Source organism: Lepisma saccharinum, chromosome 3 (assembly GCF_977018435.1).
Source record: "Lepisma saccharinum chromosome 3, izLepSacc3.1, whole genome shotgun sequence".
In the NCBI taxonomy this organism is placed as follows: domain Eukaryota; kingdom Metazoa; phylum Arthropoda; class Insecta; order Zygentoma; family Lepismatidae; genus Lepisma; species Lepisma saccharinum.
Genome location: NC_139231.1, coordinates 123,414,486 through 123,433,200, shown reverse-complemented (window position 1 = coordinate 123,433,200; position 18,715 = coordinate 123,414,486). Strand labels below are relative to the sequence as shown.

The 18,715-nt window shown below is 38.7% G+C and overlaps 1 protein-coding gene across 1 annotated transcript in view; it reads left to right on the top strand.

Moving 5' to 3' along the window:
- The window catches only part of LOC145985665 (uncharacterized), a 69,287-nt gene that overhangs the window by 4,229 nt on the left and 46,343 nt on the right, over positions 1-18,715 (top strand). The window contains exons 2-3 of the mRNA XM_083119735.1: positions 16,542-16,634; positions 17,391-17,645. Of these exons, the coding sequence (XP_082975861.1) occupies positions 16,556-16,634; positions 17,391-17,645 (334 nt within the window). The 5' untranslated portion in view covers positions 16,542-16,555. The remainder of the gene's footprint in view (positions 1-16,541; positions 16,635-17,390; positions 17,646-18,715) is intronic.

Sequence of the window (18,715 nt, the reverse complement as noted above, 5' to 3'; positions counted from 1 at the left end):
AAGCTTGAGCAAACAAAATACCTGGTGGCCAGAATTAAAGTTACCCATCTCAGAGCCCTCTGTAGCCTGTTTGAGGCATCGTAGAACTCTGAAATTTGGTGAATCCACTATGCAGACCATGGGAAAGAGGATGGCGATAAAAACAATAGTTAAATTTTCCGCAACCAGGATGAAATGTGGCGCTGTAATAATGAATATTGAAAAACATAAGAGATTTAGCTGAGTTATTAATTAGAAAGACATTTGTTAGTGGCTGGAAGTTGCGAGAAAATAATCTCTCGTTTATTGCAAGATTGCAAGGTAAAGGCAAATCCATAACCAATTGGAGCAGTTTACGTCATTATTACAACCCATCATGGAAGTACAGTGCCACATTTCAACCTGGTGGCGGAAAATTGAACTTTTTTATCGCCATCCGCCATCCTCTTCCCCTTGGTCTGCATAGTGGATTCACCAAATTTCAGAGTTCTACGATGCCTCAAACAGGCTACAAAGGGCTCTGAGTTGGGTAACTTTAATTCTGGCCACCCAGCACTATAAACAATATATCCATTTCCCCTGTAGGGCCTTTCCGGTGACGTAGTCTCGACGTCAGTGGCAGAGTGGTTAGCATAGCGCGCTACCACGTCAAGGGTCCCGGTTTCGAATCTCATGAAAAACAGATTTGAGATAAATTTTTTTTCAGTTTGATGTGTGGGGAAGGCTGACGCTCAGAGGCGTTCCTTTAAAAATATTAAAAAAAAAACAACAATTAGTTGTACTGTCAACTTGTAAACAAGGAGCCCCGGGTTCGATCCGAATTGGATGTACAGTCACCTGCAATAAAAATGGGACATCTAGTTCCTGAAATACTCGCTTTCCTGCAAGGCGTTATGTGTGTTGCCTAACTCTACGGCGATGAGTGGATTTTAATTGCAAATTTCCAGTGACAACTGCTGCATCCACCGTAAAGCAGGGAGGCGAGCATTTCAGGACCTTGGTGTCCCATTTCTATTGCTGGTGACCGTACATTTTACTTGCTTCCGATCCCACTTTAAACTGTAGGTCCAGTTCCGAGTATCCTATCTGAGCATAACATGTACTTAAACTTTGAATGAAGCATTCAGAAATTTGTACAGATTACACTGACAAAAAAACAACAACAGGGAAGTAGAAACTCGTACACGCCAAAAATGTGTACAACGCCTAATCAAAATCTATAAAAATGGATGTATGTATGTGTGTGGGGGTGCGTATATTTGTTTGTTCCTGCATAACTCTCGAACGCCTGGAGCAATTTCAACCAAACTTGGTACGCTTATCACTTGCAACCTGGAAATAAATACTGTGGGGGTAAGACACCCCTGGCACCCATAGGGGTGGGATGGGAAGGGGTGACATGTAAAAATAATCGAGAACCACCGATATTAAATTCCGCACAAACAGACATCCGTGACTCTATGCAATCCGCACAACGATAGTGTTTCTCGGGTTGTCTAACATTCAGGCTGTGTTGCGAATGGAATCCATAGTTTTCGTGACACTCCCAATGCGCTTCAACTCCAAGTTCATCACCTATCGGCATGGGGGTTGAGAGGGGGTGAAAAATAAAATGCCACAAATGACTTAGATTAGTGTCGAATCCATAGTTTTCGAAGTGGCTCTGCTAATTGGTGACATTCACGATCGCATTTAAAATCAGTTACATTTTACACTATAGTTAGAATTCATTCTTTTCCTGTCTAATACAAAATTGGGATAAATAAATACCCGGGCAACGCCGGGCAATCAGCTAGTTTAATATAATCATGGGAATATAATCAGTTCCCGAAGCCCAGATGAATAAATTCTGAAGAGTACACGTACCTTTAAAGGGAAGTTGTTAAAAACACGAAAACGTTTCTGAGCAGACGACAGTGAAAGTCGGAGGAGCATCTTCAATTTAGGCCAAGATCACTCCCGACTGATTGTTTACAATATGACCTTTGTTAAGTGTTTACCTATGGCGAGACCATTGTTGTGAGCGAACTTGTGTTTGACCATACCGCCATTTAACAGTAATTATTTGCACCTAAAGGACAATGAAATGAGAGAATGTGTGTGTATATATGACTCTCCAGGGTTAAACCCATCGTTGGGTCATTGAAGCTTATTGAACGAACACAACATTTAACAGTGACTAAATAACTCACCGAACATGTGTATGCACGCATGGACGTCCGCAGAATTTTTTTTTTCAGGGGGGACAAACAAGGCATGTTTTCCCCTATAATAGTGTTGCTCCCTCAAAAAACACTCCAGTTTCCAGTTATGGTTTTCTTGAAATGCTCTTGAATTAATTCACATAAGTAACCGTAAATGAAATTCCACGTGTGAAATTATGTACATTTAGTTTGTCAGAAAATGCTGGCTGGCCCCCTTATCCTCCCCTTCCGGACGTCATTGCTCGTACTTATGTATTTCTGTGTTTTTCTTATTGTAATCGTGACAATGAGAATTGGTGGTACAGTCACGGACAGTTCTTGATTGTAATGATACCATTAAAAGCCAATAAGGTTATTACAAGCCAGAAATGTTTCTAAGGGTACTAGATGAGATTAATGAAAGTACACTCAAAGGAATCGCCCATGATTACGACAGGACTTGAACGTGCAGCCTTCGTTAGATACCGTATGGTGAACAGGGCTGGGCGACTGCCCAGGTGGCCGATTTCGGAAGGCGCTAAATTTGTGTAACACAAATTAATTAACATTACTCCTGCATAACATAAAAAGTATATTGCAAACTCATGTAGTAATTTAAGCTAAGATATTACTCTTATTTTTGCTATTTGCTGTCAGGGCCGGATTAAGGTTGGGGCTATTGATGCTGCAGCATTAGGCTCATTCCTGAAATAGGCCCACATGAAAACAGATGAGAATTTTCCGAAAGCTGAACAGTTTTCTTTTGCTATATTAACCTGAAGATAAATCTTAGAATGAAATTTGGAGCCCCAATTTTCGACGCCTAGACAGCGTTACTTATTATACAGTTACTATTATTCTTTGCGCTGTAACGTAACTATAACATCGTTGTGTTTATTGTTCACCGAAGATTTCAAGCATCAGGCCCAATTTCGTCTTAATCCTGCCCTGTTTGCTGTATCATTATGTAGGTAGTAAATAAATACATGCCAACAATACGTTTCGATACCCGGTGGAGGCACATACTGGTTCGGATCCCACTGTAGGTCCAGTCCCGATTAGCCTTACTGTGCATAAAGTGGACTTAAAACACAAGCTCAACCAACCAAGCCAACAATAAGTGTGTTCTTTAACAGTAATACTTAAGGGATTTGAAAAATTAGGCTATTATTTTTTCTCGTTAAAACAGTAAATGTGTAACATGGACATGCTTTTATGGAGGGGTGGTGGAAAGTTGGACGACCAGGGTGGAAAGTTATGAGAGTGGCAGGTTAGAAATTGGGAGGGAGGGCAGAACACCACGAAAATGTTATCTTGAGCCGCTCCTGATAGTAAAACAACTACTCGGTCAAATATGTGTATGTATGAGTGTATCAGCGTGCTTGTGCGTATGTATCTGCATTTATGCATTCGTAAATGCGTGGGTGTCAGAAAAGACGTTGAACCGACGCCAGGGATGCCTGTGTCGAATCTCATGAGAAAGAGAATTGAGATAAATTTATATGAGTTTGATGTGTGGGGAAGGCTGCCGCTTAGGGGTTTTCCGTTGATCGACTCCCCTGGAAATTAAGCATCAATATTTTCCAATTAGATGAAAAGCAGAAACATTATTATTTTGATCACCCATAGCGGAATCAAGAGAACACCGATGGTCTTGGTCGGTCGACCTTCCCTTCGTAGAGGATGGTCGGCGCAGAAGCCAGGGATTCTGGGTTCAAATCTAGGGTATTAAGGGAAATGTAACTGAAAAACACAGAAAAAGAATGGAAAACTAGACATTAAAAACCACGTTTTATAGCTGAGAATAATTTAACTCCCTGAACACCAAACGGACTTTGATAAAACCCGAGTGAAAAAACAACAACATCGAATCCGTTTGGTGTTCAAGGAGAAAACTTATTCGTTGCTATAACCTGGTTTTTAATGTCAGTTATGTTGATCATATATTCGACAAATTTAGATATTGCAATCGCGTAATGCTCTTCTGCACATTTTGTTCGATTAAGCCTGTTCATTACCTCTCTATATATTTATATCTCATTCATTCACTCTCTCTTTTTCTCAAATGATTATAAAAAAGTTCCATTTAGGTGCGCAATTTACTATTTAGGTGGACAACAATTGGTGGACTAGAGCCCACCTTCGCCCCTCCGTTGGAGACGCATCTTTTCTTCTCCACGCGTTGCACTGGTTATATAGCTCGCTCAGTGCGTAATATTTGTACAGTGAGATCCATGAGTATTACCGTGCAAATTGTCCATCACCATGTTCGTGCACTTTATTTCAACCAATAAGAGCTTCAAGAATTAAAAGAAAACTCAAAACAAGCTGTTGACAGCTTCTGCACCAGCATACATAAAAATCCATTGTTTTAAAACACATAGGTTGTAAGAGAAATATTAATGAAAATAGTCATGGATAATTTGCACGGTAATACTCATGGATTCCACTGTATAAGTAAAAATAAAATGCTCGTGGCAAACACATTTGCCACATGTTCAAGAGGAAAGGAGTAAATACTTTTTTTTTATGACGCACTTACTTGTCTTGATGTCCCTAAGGTCAGCAGAAATGACACAGGCATCTTGGAAAAAATCTTTAAATTCGTTGCGCGTGGTTGGACGCTAAAGAAGTATGAGAATTCAGTTGCTGAGTAAAAAGCAAGAGGAGAATAGTTAATTGCAGAAAGGCAATCGTTTGAGAATTTTTTGTCGGATGTCACCAAAAAATACAAAGATTTCTTAGAACTGCGTTGGCAGTTTTCTCCTTGCCTTTGCTACACAAGGTTAATATATTACTCTTATGTATACCTCTCTCTCTGCTATTTCGGCTATTTTACGTCGCTTTCTAATTCGTGGGTGTATTGTGGCAGCGAAGATGATGTGAACTTCTGGATCTTTCATGAGGAATTTGTATTAAACCCAAGTTGCAAAGATGTAACCAGCTATTCTTGTATTTACTGTTCAGCAACTGCAAAGTGTTTTTTTCCATCCACACATTTTTAATTAAAACTTACTTCAGTAGAAAGATGATTGATTGATTTGCTTTATTTTACTTCGCTTTTTGTGCCACTTTTGGCTAATTTGCGAAGATGGGAATGAGTGATGATATGATGAATGAAGACTCACAAACATGCATGCCCAGGCCGAGACTCGAACCCGGGACACCTACCATCGTAGCGCAATGTGATAACCACTCCGCCACGGGGGCCGGCAATAGTAGAAAGATAAGCTCATCGGCATCGACTGGGCGGAGGGGGGGGGCACGCGAACAACCTTTGTATTCAAGTGAACACCCCCTTCCGCAAAATCACTTTTCATCTCAATTGTAGCCTAATAACAACAAAAATAATAAAACATGTATTTGAAAGCAAGCTTACTGCATATTAAAAGAACGTAATCTGCTTCTGCAATCTTAGGTGGCAATATTAATGTTATCTCTGCGTGATATAACTATTGTTTTCTAATTACAATTATTAAAACAATTGATTTTAAAGCATCAGAGTAGAATCTTCGTTAGTTTCATACAATTAGTCGCTTATATATTTTCCAAATTACTTACGTTATTCATTCCATTACTGGTCTTATTGACGTTATGCAAAAGAGAAAACGCTAAAGGGTAAAAATGAAGTGCATAAATTGTGTATAAATAAATACATAAAATGTATTTTTTTAGTGAAAAACACATCGCATCTCTCATAGTGAACTCCGCACCCCATAAGCACTCCTAGATTCAAGACTGTGGTGCCCTCTGTGGATGAGCTGGACTGATTTCCTCCCCTTTTTTTTAAAAAAAAAGTGGAACCCTGCATTTAAGTCTAACGGCGAAAATTAACTTACCAAACATTTATATTGTGTTTCGAATTCTACGACGATTTTCTGCCTCTACAGGTGAGCGCGACGATGAGAATGAATCATGAATTGGTGATATATGAGGGAACAAATTAAACATTCATAACGTTCTTAACCTCATAAGATTGGAGAGGTTGTTTTTAGGGGTGTGAAGGGAAATTCAACATCAACATTACAATAAAATAGACTTGTGTGAAAAACAAATTGGGATGTTGCAAAAATTTAAATTATAATTATAAAAAAAATATATTTTTTAAATTATAAAAATCTAGGACTTTGCCACGGAGTCTGGTCTCAAGCATTGGTACCAGAGGACATAAACATTTCAAGGACAGGAAATCTAAACAACTTTATCGGAAAACCTGTTTCTTGGAATTTCAGACTAGACGTTGGATCAAGGTAGTTTCTTTCCTTCTCGGAAATCCCCAATAGCGCTTCTTTCAAAGAGATACACTGAAGGAGAGATTCACTATGCTATATTTCGCACACACAGAGATGCTAATCCATCGAAATACCGGGTGATCCGTTTGAAATGTCAGAAAAGTAAACCTTTATACACAGGAGGTTAATGTAGTACGTATCTGTGAGCAGTTTGTTGTAACAAAAGCACAAAGGCCGGCCTCTGTGGCGGAGTGGTAAGCACATCGCGCTACGATGCTAGGAGTCCTGGGTTCGAATCCTGGCCTTGGCATGGATGTTTATGAATGTCCATTCATCAATTTCATCATACCATGCCTCATTCCCATCTTCGCAAATTAGCCAAAAGTGGCACAAAAAGCGAAGTAAAATTAAAGAAATCAAATCAAATCATATAAGCACATAGGATGTAAGTTTTGAGTGATTGGAGATTTGCTGACTTCAGCTGCGAGGCGGCAGTAGCATGCATGTAATACTCGAAAATTTCGCATAACATACGACATACTATGTGCGCTGTTGTGACGTGATCACCACCTTTGTTACCATGCACATTAGCGCCGCCATGTGGCTGAAGTCTGTATACCTCCACTCAGTGTCACCCAGGGGGTGCTCGTTCGGCGGCGCAGATCGTATGCGCAGTTGTCCGTGGATGAATGACGTCACCATCGAAACACTCGGCACGGAAAAGGCTGGTTCCTTATGCAAATATTGAGAAATTTGACAACGAATATCTTCTAAAATATAGTAGCAAGGGAAAAGTTACAACTTTTACTGTTAAGATTCATCCTTTCTAATCAATTTATCACAAAGTTGATTCAAATGTGTAAAATGGTTTTCAAGAAATCGTGTTACTAAGGAACCCCTGTTTTGTTCTCTCCAGGCTTCCAATGTAAGGAAGTTTTAACTTAAGCGCGTTGGATTTCTTTTTGCTCTATGTTTTGAAATAATATTATTTTGTTCTTGTCAACTGAAATCATGCCTAAATGCTATGGAAAGCTGCGAAAACTATTATCAGAAAACTAACGGAAGAAAACTAAAATATCACAGCTTGATTGATTTTAAAAAATGCGAGATTGCCCATTTTTGTGAAAAAGGCATTGTGCGAGATCTAAAAGCAGAACTTTATAATATTGTATGTAAATGTAAGGGTGTAATAAACGTGACAGGCACGTATCCAAGGAGGGGGCTTAGGGGGCACAAGCCCCCCCGAAAGTTTTCGGTTTACACTAGATAAAATGAGATTTTTTGTTTCTTGTGGTGTCAAATAAAATAATGTGACGTTAATTTAAGGAGAGAAATAATTATCGAGGCAAGACGGAGAATATTCTATAATCCTGTTATTGGTAACAGCTCGTATCCAAGGTGGGAATCAGGGGGCTCAAGCCCCCCCGAAAGTTTTCGGTTTACACTAGATAAAATGAGATTTTTTGTTTCTTGTGGTGTCAAATAAAATAATGTGACGTTAATTTAAGGAGAGAAATAATTATCGAGGCAAGACGGAGAATATTCTATAATCCTGTTATTGGTAACAGCTCGTATCCAAGGTGGGAATCAGGGGGCTCAAGCCCCCCTTCAGAAAATTTTCAGTTTACGCTAGATAAAATTAGGTTTTTGGCTTCTTGAATAATATGGTGATAATTTGAGAGAGATAATTATCTAGGCAAGACGGAGAATGTTCTATAAGCCTGTTATTTTTAATAGCGCGTATCCAAGGTAGGGATCAGGTGGTTCGAGGCCCCCACCCGCTCCCCAAGGAAATTTTTCAGTTTACACGAGATAAAATTAGGTTTTTGACTTCTTGAATAATGTGACGATAATTTCAGGAGAGGAATAATTATCGAGACAAGACGGAGAATGTTCTATAACCCTGTTATTGTTAATAGTGCGTATCCAAGGTGGACATCAGGTGTCTCCAGCCCCCTCACCCAGGAAATTTTTCAGTTTACACGAGATAAAATTAGGTTTTTGTCTTCTTCAATAATGTGACGATAATTTAAGGAGATAAATAATTATCAAGGCAAGACGGAGAATGTTCTACGGACCCTGTTATTGTTTATAGCGCGTATCCAAGGTGGGGATCGTAACTCGTGGACTCCCCCCACCAGGAAATTTTTCATTTTACACTAGATAAAATTAGGTTTTTGTCTTCTTGAATAATGTGACGATAATTTTAGGAGAGAAATACTTATCAAGGCAAGACGGAGAATGTTCTATAACCCTGTTGTTGATAATATTGCGCGTAAACTTTTCTTACGCTTTCGGTGTTGTCGTAGCGAACTTGAACACTATGTAGAAGTGACTTGTCAGCATTTGGAAGCTGCACAACAAAGGTAGCGCCGCAGGTAGGGCGATTCGGATTCATTGTAATTTTTTAATCTCTGGAAAGCGCGAGAGGGAACGTTCTTGAAAAAGAGAAGGAGTCGAACTACTGGCAATATTTACGAATCGTGATATCTGCGAAACGTTCTAGAATATAATGAGGATATTAATACGCGGCTTCAATTTCCCGGTTGATCTGTACAACAGAATAGGTGGAGACTTCAGAGGTAAGTGTGACAATTCATACAGTCGATTAGTGATCAGTCAGTGTCCATTGGTTGCTTTATAAGATCTAGTGATTCGAAAATGAAATGGACTAAATACCGTAAAGTAACGAAGTCTACCACTAGTTCCAGTTCGCTCCCAAAGCAAAAGACATTGACGACAGCGGAACTTCGAGTAGTGCTACGAGTAGTTCGGGTCGAAAGACGAAGAGACGGAAGGTCTCTCTCTCTAAAGTGAATATTTCGGCAGTATCGGGCTGGGTATTGGAGCGATTTATTAAAAAAGAAATAAGCTGCACAGATCAACTGAAAATCAAAGTTTTGAGTAATGATTTGATTGTGCCAGGACCAAATTTTGTGTTTGCAGCCCGAGAATTTCATGGTATAAAAAAATACTTTTGTTTAAGGCTACTGGGTTCGACACACAGTCAACAGACAATTTTGGACACTTGCGAGTGCTTAGGCATGAATATGAACAATTTGGTGGGTTTCGGCTTTTATAAGAGCTGCAAACATGGGAGGACAAGACACATTAGTGGTGTTCAGGCTCGAATATTCGTGAACTGTCTGATTCCAGTTCCCAGAACACAGTTTGAATCTTGTATTGTCGAGTGGATTGTGCATTCCGTGCATGTGTAACACCTTCGTAAAAACACTTCTGGCATATATTCCCCCATATTCTGGTTCGACAATTTCTCTCTCTTATCTGCCCCCAGTAAAACGACAAAATAAATAAATGAATGAATGCTCTTTTAGCCAAAATGTGCATTTTTGTGTCGTATGTAACGGAATAATAAAAATGATTGCCCCTGGAAAATATGATTTACCCCTCCATCTTTTCTATTGCGCCGTCACTAGCTACAACATATTTTGATTTCTATTGTTCCCACATATTTATTTTAATTTTAGTATTGTGAATCATATTCCACTGTGTTACCTCACGTAGCCACCCCCCCCCCTCCCACACACACACGTACGACTTCAGTTGTAAGTTTTAGACTAAGCTTGTCAAATATCCACTTATATTTGTATTCTTGAGCCATTTAAAAAAAAAAAAAATCATTTCACCACTTCTTCTGGACTATTTCATAGCAATGTTTTCCCACTGGAAGCCCCTTTGCAGATCGAGATCCGGGGCTATAGCCTTCCCAAGCCAGCGTCCCCTCCAAATACTCTCTTGGCCTCATGAAAGACAAATATATATGTATTTATACGAAATATTAATTTGACTTGGCAGTTTCTCTTTTCGAACAGGAATAAGTTTTAAATTTTAATAGCTTATAAATTTACACTAGCAATTTTGAGTAAAGGTTTTGCGTAACCATAAAAGTACATTTAGAGACTGCAAGGTCAACTCCCGATATTTCAGATATATTAATAATTTTCATCACAACGTCTCGCATATTAAAACATAGATGCCAATTTCTGTTTATTTCCTTGTAATGCTGACCTCCGTGGCGAAGTGGTTAGCACAACGCTTTACGATGCCAAGGGCCTCCAGGTTCGAATCCCCGCCTGGGCATGGGTCTACTTTCCTTTCTTCAATTTCATCATATCATCACGCATCCTCATCTTTGCGATTAGCCATATGTGACAGATAAGCGAAGTAAAATAATCTAAGTCTATTAATCAATTATTTTTTTAAACTCTTTAATTCTTCTTTAGCATGCCACGTTTTTGTTAAAATTATATTACGATTTGTAAAATGACGAAATTCTAAAAGAGAACACGCAACTTTCTTTGTAGCGCATCGGTCAGAAAGTTTCAGGAATATGGATTTTCAAAATACATTTTTTCACATGTACTTTGCCCCTTTCTAAAAGAAGCGCGTTTTCAATTATGTTACTAATCATTAAAAGGATGCCTCAATACCATCTTGGAGGATGACAATTATTATTTTCCCCCTCCTAAAAGTAATAATATACTTTCGCTCTCTGAATCTCCCATATAAATGCTAGGGGTCGTCTGCTTCAGCCGAGCTCACTGCTTCTCCGGTGACGTCACGCGTTCGTGCAAGATCGGCAATCTTCGGATGGCTTTACCTAATCTCTATATTCCTTGAGTGTCACCCCCGGAGGGAATCTACCGCCCCCCGGCCAAAATTTTACAACAAAACAAAAGCATAAAACTTTTCTGCTTCCGTTGTTTCCCTCGCATCGGGCCGCATTACTTTGTGTGGCGAATATTCTTGCCTTTATACTTCCCTCTGTAAATAACAACAACGCCCACACTTGTCCAATCTTACAGAAGAAGCAGAATAAAACTGGCAACCTCACTAGCCTCATCTCCTCTCTCCCATCTCGAATGTGCAGTAGTGCTTTCCACACAAAAAGCTCCGACTCGTTGTCATCAAAGCCGACGCGGTATTTTCTTTGTAATTGATACACAATAATATATTTGAAATCGATAAGAAAATCGATTGTTGAGTCAAAGGTGGTCTACTGAAAAGTGTTGAGTTAAAATTGAGTCTGGCCAAAGTCATCCCTCTAATTACTTCAACCAAATTGCATTTGCAGGATATTGCAAACCAGTGTGAAAACATCAACAGTGCTCTGCAAAAAAGTATTCGGACCGAACTGAGAATATCGGATCTGAAACGCACCTGGTTGCTGATGAAGATACTAGGAAAACTTTGTGGGATGAAGGAAAGTGTAATTGAAGAAATGGAAAACAGGTTCAACGATCAATCTATTGATACCATGAGATTCGCAAGTCAATTTGAAACCTTTCAGTCAGTAGTAGACTTGCAAGACACCGAAGTCAAAAGGTTTTGTGCTAATTTTCCCATGCTTAAGGTGCAAGGCGTTCTTGCTGACCTCAAGTCCTTCAATTTTTTTGTCAAGTCGATGCTTGAGAAGCTGACAACAATCCATTGTTGAAAATCTTAAAAGCTGGCGTGGGATATTGCAAGTTGAAAAAAATCTGTGAAGTCCTTCTAACCATTCCCGTAACGACAGCCGGCGTAGAAAGGTCTTTCGGTGCTATGAATAGGATACTAACTACGACAAGAAGTAGAATGCTACCAGGAACTTTAATGCATTGCATTATAATAAGCTTTGAGGGACCTAAGATTCCAACTGATTATTTTCTGGAGAAAACAGTAGATTTATATGCCACGAAGAAAGTTCGCAGGATAAGATTGCTGTAAATTCTTGATGCCATCTTAAGCTTTGCATAATGTGTTCTATTGAGTTTAATAACTGTAATATTTTTCCTGGTTCACCATTGTGGAATTTGTTCTGGATGATAAAATGTAAAAGTAGGTGATATTTTGTAATTTACTATTTGCTATTGTAATGCTAATTGCACAAGATAATATTTGTAAATGTTAGACAACAGACTAATAAAAAGAGACAGAGACAAATAAATAGAAATATCTATGTCTTTCCACATTGAATTACTAAGTATACTTAGGTCACCGAATCCTACTTTATTTTTGTTACTGTACGTCATTTCCCACCTGTAACGCTCAGTTCATTGACGACCACTGGTAATTCTCAATGTGAAACGTACATATGTTGTATTTCTCAGATAAGATTCACAACGGCCTCCCGGTTCTCTGGGATACCCACCCTCTCCGGAGCATATTTTCTGAAAGAAACACTGCCTCCACTCATTCGAAACTTACGCCCTTTCTGCTTATATTACAACAAGCTGCTCGGAGATGCATACATTAACCTCTTGTGTATAAAGGTTTACTTTTCTGACATCTCAAACGGATCACCCGGTACAGGAATTACTATAGGTCTTTTCTACTCTTACGGCGGTTGGTCCTAGTTCTGGCAAGGGAAATGGGGATCGGGCATTACGCCACAGACCAATCAGAGATCAGCGGTGGTGCCGAAAGTTACAACGCGGCGGGAAGAAGTACTACGTGAACCTCGTTCTACTGGCTGCTGCATTTCTTATCGTGCTGGAATGGTCGCTTCCCCGTTCCCCACTTCCCTTGCCAGCATCAGGATCAGCCGCCGTAACAGTAGAAAATACCTTTAACAGATTGCATCACCACAAATGCTTCAGTCATAAACGTTATACGGTTTCTCTCTTGCGGGGACACTAACCACACGGCTCGAGGGGAATGGGCGATTTTGTCTTTTCTCGCCTTATCCATGAATGAAGCGGCTCTGGGGTTCACCCATCCTCAAATAATAACTGTGTGTAACCCTGAGGGGTAAAGGAGGTCTGAGCGTGGTGTCACATCATCTTAAAAATGACAGAGATCAGGAATTCCCTGTGCTTCATTGCAATGTGCAGTGTGAAGAGAGAACTTTACTTTATAGGAGTTGGAATTCGGCTTTGTGACTCGCAACTATTTCATGGGAGTTTTGCCCTAGTCTTGCTCCTTTCTTTTTCACGAATAAAGAGTTCTGCACCCATCACAAACTGCAATAAATCGCGGTTAAAGGTGATTTGAGAAGGGGTGCAAGCAAAACTTTTCTTTGTGGAACAAACAGGTGAGAAACTTCTAGTACGAAACAGTTGCAGGTAAGAAAGTCAGGTTTCAACTTGATGGGACTCCTTATTTGTCGTACAGTGGGATGCATAAATATTACCAAGTAACTTTCCCATCACCATGTTTATTCTTTTTGTTTTATGTAATGAGAATTACAACAATTAAAAAACACCAGACAATCTGCTGAAAGCTTCTACACCAACATACGTAAAAATACAACCCTTTTAGTAAAGTAAGATCCAAGAGAAAAATTAATGAAAGTATGTCGAGCAAAATTTATTAAAATTCAAATGAAAACCTTAAAAGTCCAATAAAAATTGTAGGGTAGACTGTATACAGCTCAAATTTACATGAGGTATGAACTATTATTTACAAAACGACCTCAAGGCTACAACACTAATCATGTGAGCTTCGAAACGCCAATTTTGTTATTTAGAAGATGGCGCCTCCTGCGTATACACACTTGCTCCACCTACAAACAGAAATCTACTAGACAGGAAACAAAAACAAATAAGGTTTTAATTTGGCTCTGCCTCGTATGTATTTGTAACTGTTTAAAAATGCTGTAAGGAAAAAGGCTGGGAAATCGAGGGGGGGTGGGTTCTGCCTGTCTGTCTTCCTAATCGTCTTCACTGGTTATGGCTCATCTTAACAGAATTAAAGACATCGCTATGCCATTGAAAATAATGTAAAATCAATTCACCCTTGAAACATCTCATAAATAATTTTTTTTCGCTTATATCCGTAAGTAATTGGATGGTAGATCGAATCAGGAAATTTCCGTTCATTATGAGAAGTCAGTCCAAAACTAATGGAAATTCTGTTCCTGACGAGGGCAAAAAAGCTGATGTGGAAATTCAAATAGCCTTCTACAGAAACAACAATGAAATTACAGGACCTTATCGCAACAATGATCATTGTTTGTTAGCGTTGCAGATTGAATGATGAATGATCATTAATAGTTCCATCAAAGCCAAGCATAGCATAGCATTTGAATTTGATGACACGAAGAAGACATTGCTGTAAGGTTGAAACGTCACGTTTATGGTGTGTTTATTTGGCAATAAATTCTGCCTTGGTCAGCATTTTGATTGTTTAATTAAAAATGGAAACAAGGTTTAATGCTTTCTGCTGACACTCATGGAAGCAATATTGATTAAAATTGTTGGTTAACTAAGAGCAAAATGGATTTAACGTGAACGATACAATTCGAAGAGTGTCAAGGGGTGACCCATTGCGAAGGCAGCCAAATGTGAACCTCCCTTCCACGTAGAACACCCTGGACTGCATTTTGCACACTAGCGGGGCTCTGGCGTATGGACTCGTGGCTAGTAAAATCCTCCGTGGGGCTCGTGCTGTGTTTGTGATTGTCCTTTCATCACAATTCGTCCTCATCTTTGCGATTACCCAAAACTGGCAAAATTGCGAAGTAAAATAAATCATATCAATCAATAAATCAACTCAGAGGAACATAACATGAATTGGATTAACCATACAATCAAAGGCAAGTACAAGAATGAGAGCGCAATGAAAAACCGCGAACCGCATTATGTGCGAAAATTTCACATTCGTGATTAATTTCTTTCGCCGCTGTTACCACGATCCGGACAAACAGGGCTGTTCCAGTCAGCAAGGTTTACTGTTCTATTCACAGACGGAACGCGTAGTGGTAAAGTCGTCACCTTTTAATCAAGAGCTCTCGTGTTGATGGGCCTCCCCGATGGGGTAGTGGTAGCGTCGTTGCCTTGTAATCAAGTGGTCCCGGGTTCGATAGCCGGTGGAAGCACACAGTGGTTCGGATCCCACTTTAAACTGTAGGTCCAGTCCCGATTAGCCTTACTGTGCATAAAGTGGACTTAAAATACCAAATCAATCCAATCCAAAATCAATACCCGTTGGTTCGGATCAGAATTTAAACTGTAGGTCCAGTCCCAATTAGCCTAATTGGAATAAATGGGAATAAAGTTGGAAAAAAATATAACTCATAGACGGAACTATGTAGTCACCAACAATAAAATTGGGACACCTAGATCCTAAAGTACCTGGTTCCCTGCATGGAGTTAGTGTTTTGTCTTATTAGCTTATCGCCTTATAGTTAGGCAACACGCAAAATGCATTGCGGGGAAGCGAGTATTTCAGGATGTAAGTGTCCCATTTTTATTGCCGTAACTGTACGCAGCTCATGTCTACCTCAGGGAATATGTGGTGGTCCTTAAAACCAGAAGTCAGAAGTCACAATGCTTTGTAGTTATACGTGAGGAAAGGCTTCCCAGATCGCCCAGTGGTAATTCTGTTTCCTTGTAATCAAGTGGTCTCGTGTGAGGGAAATCCCTCAATTCCCAGGAGTCCGAAGGTGCAATTACAATTGCGGGGAGGGGGGGCAAAAATCGCATGTAGAGAGGCGTACGAGACAGCGAAACTGCAGCCTTGAAGGTCTTTGAATTCACTGCATGTAATTTCCTTGACGTCATTTCTCAAGATAAAGAGCACGTAAGTACAACAAACATTCACAAATGCAATTCAATGTGTAAATGTGATAGCGTTCAGGTCCGACTGTTCAATAGTAATATTTTATTTACTTCAGTATTGCTTCTAAAGTGTGAGGTATACCGAAATTATTTTAGTGGAGACTGTCTCCAATGAGTACTATGCACTACAATCTGGATGCCTATGTTATTGATTCAATTGTTCTATAGTTTCTTCCCGTCCGAGATGGTCTCGTAGTCAAGTCTCGTTGTTCAGCCCTTAAGGTCATTTTACTCTGACTAAAGCCGGAGTAACGTAACAACTTGTAGTGACTACATTTTTAAATCAATTTTTATAACTGTTGAAAAATACAAATATGATATGTTTCGAAATTTCAAATATTTGAATTCACTATAACTCATGTTTATTTTTACTGATTCAACTATAAATTCTTTATTTTACGGAATTATGATTGAATTGTGTGGACAAATAATTATTGTTTTGTTTGAAGAATCTAGCGTCAGATTCTTACAAAAAATATTAAAAATACTTTCATGTTATGTATGTGTTGCGAGTGTTGTATTACTGCACTTCAAAACCAATTATATTATGTTGAGGAGTCTCATGATTTTTTTACATATACTTTCAGGTTTAGCAGAAAGAATGATCCTAGAAGCGCTGATTGTACTGTTCCTAGTTTTCCTTGCATACAAATGGAGAAGACCTGCAAATTTCCCTCCTGGTAAGTGACAGCTGTGAAGGGTTTCCCTTGACCCATAATATTAGAGGGCTTCCTCGAAGGAGTAGTTGTAGCGTAGTAATCAAGGGGTCTCAGGTTCGATACCCCCTGGAGGCACATAATAGTTCGGATCTCACTTTAAACTGTATATCTAGTGTCCCGGTTAGCCAATCTGTGCATAAAGCACCCCCTGTATTATTCGTTTAATTTTTTTTAAAAAAAAACCTATTAAATAACGGTTGCTCTGTGGTGGATCGAGTGAAAAGTCTCCATCTAAAATATTAATAATACTAAATTGTCAATAAAGATACTTTGCTGTTATTAATTTATAATAATTATTTGATTGTTATTATTTCTCGTATTGAGTTTTTATGTGAACAGCTGCAAAAATTTCTAACAACATTTTTCATACTGGAAGATCAACATTCAATTTTTCCCTTGTAGAATCCCTCGTATGAAAATAACTTGTCCAAATTCGTAGGTTGAAAAACTAAAATTAAATATTTCCTGAATCTCTTGGCGTGTCCAAATGGGGAGCTGTTGCCTTATATTAAAATAAAAAAGTGTTTGATACGCGAAGTCTTGGACATAGATATCACCTACAGGCTAAAGAAAGAATCGCTTTTGCTTATGATACAGAGTGAATATTAACCTTAGTTTTAAAAATTATTAATCACATTAGTTTTGCTTGTAAACATATTTACAATTATAAAACTTGCTGTTATTCTTTATATATATATCTGCTTCTTTTTTTTTCAGGTCCTTTTCATTTACCCATAATAGGCGCTCTGTTGTACGTTCTGGGTTTTCCAGATGAGGTACTCAGTAGACTTGAGAAATTGAGGAAGAAATACGGGAATATTTGTGGACTAAGAATTCTGTTTGCACCTATAATTACCATTTCTGGGGCTGAAGACGTGAAAGATGCAATTCACAACGAAATGTTCATAAATAGGCCTGGAATCTTTTACAGTTGGCTGATAAAATTGCGACGATATCATCAAAGTTTATTAGGTAAGTACCTAAGATGAATGGCTGAAACTCTTCTCCACCCAAAATCTTAGTCGTCAATGCAAAGCTTGAAGTTCTGGGTTATTTGTAACTCTTACATGTAACTCTTTGTACGTAAGCTAATCGAATTTCTTCAGCATTTCCGTTCCTATATTCCAGTTTTGTTCTTAACTTTCTTTTGGCTATACAGCGTGTAAATAAAGTCCGATATCACTTTAAAAATAATAAACTATAGCATTACTAGCTCCAGAAAGCACCATCTTGAATTTGCCACCATCTAGAGGCTAGATATGAAACTAGAGTGAACACCTGGAATACAAAAAAAATAAAAAATAAGACTTTACTTGTTCAACTAATGTAATGTGTCACTTAGTAATGCTAATAGTTTCTTTGCAAAAATTTTTTGAAAGTGTTAGTGGATTTTATGTACATTTTTGGCTTTTTGTCTTGTGATGCCGTGCCGGATATTGTATTTGTTACCTTGAGCTTTCATGTGATTTTAAGTCTTGTGATGCCGCACCATATAGAGGAAAGTCACCAAAACCGACATACCATTTTGTTTTTTAACCTTAACTCAGTGTAACGGAGGAATTTTTCGTAGTGAATCATATCAACGTATATGTAATAATATTTTAATGACTTCTATTAGAGATTAAAGCAATTCCTTTAATCAACATGAAAGAAAATGTAATTTATTTGGACTATTTGGTCAGTCCTTAGTGCTAACACAAATAAAGTCATTTACAGAAATCACAGACGTACAGGTCTTGTTCTGCACCTGCACATTGAACATGAGACCAAAGATTGCACATGACACACATTCACCATTGGCATCTTCAGAATAATATCTTTCACAAAAAATACATCGACATCTACGACATCTTCATCTGGTTTAGGGGACCCAATTATTAACGTGTAGGGAACGACGCCATCAATAACAAAAACCTAAAAAATCTACGAACTAATCATGTGAGCTTCAAAACGCCATTTTTGTTATTTAGAATATGGCGCCTCCTGCGTATGCACACTTGCTCCACTGAAAAGGAGTAGTTTCTTGCCTACTGTCAGCTAAA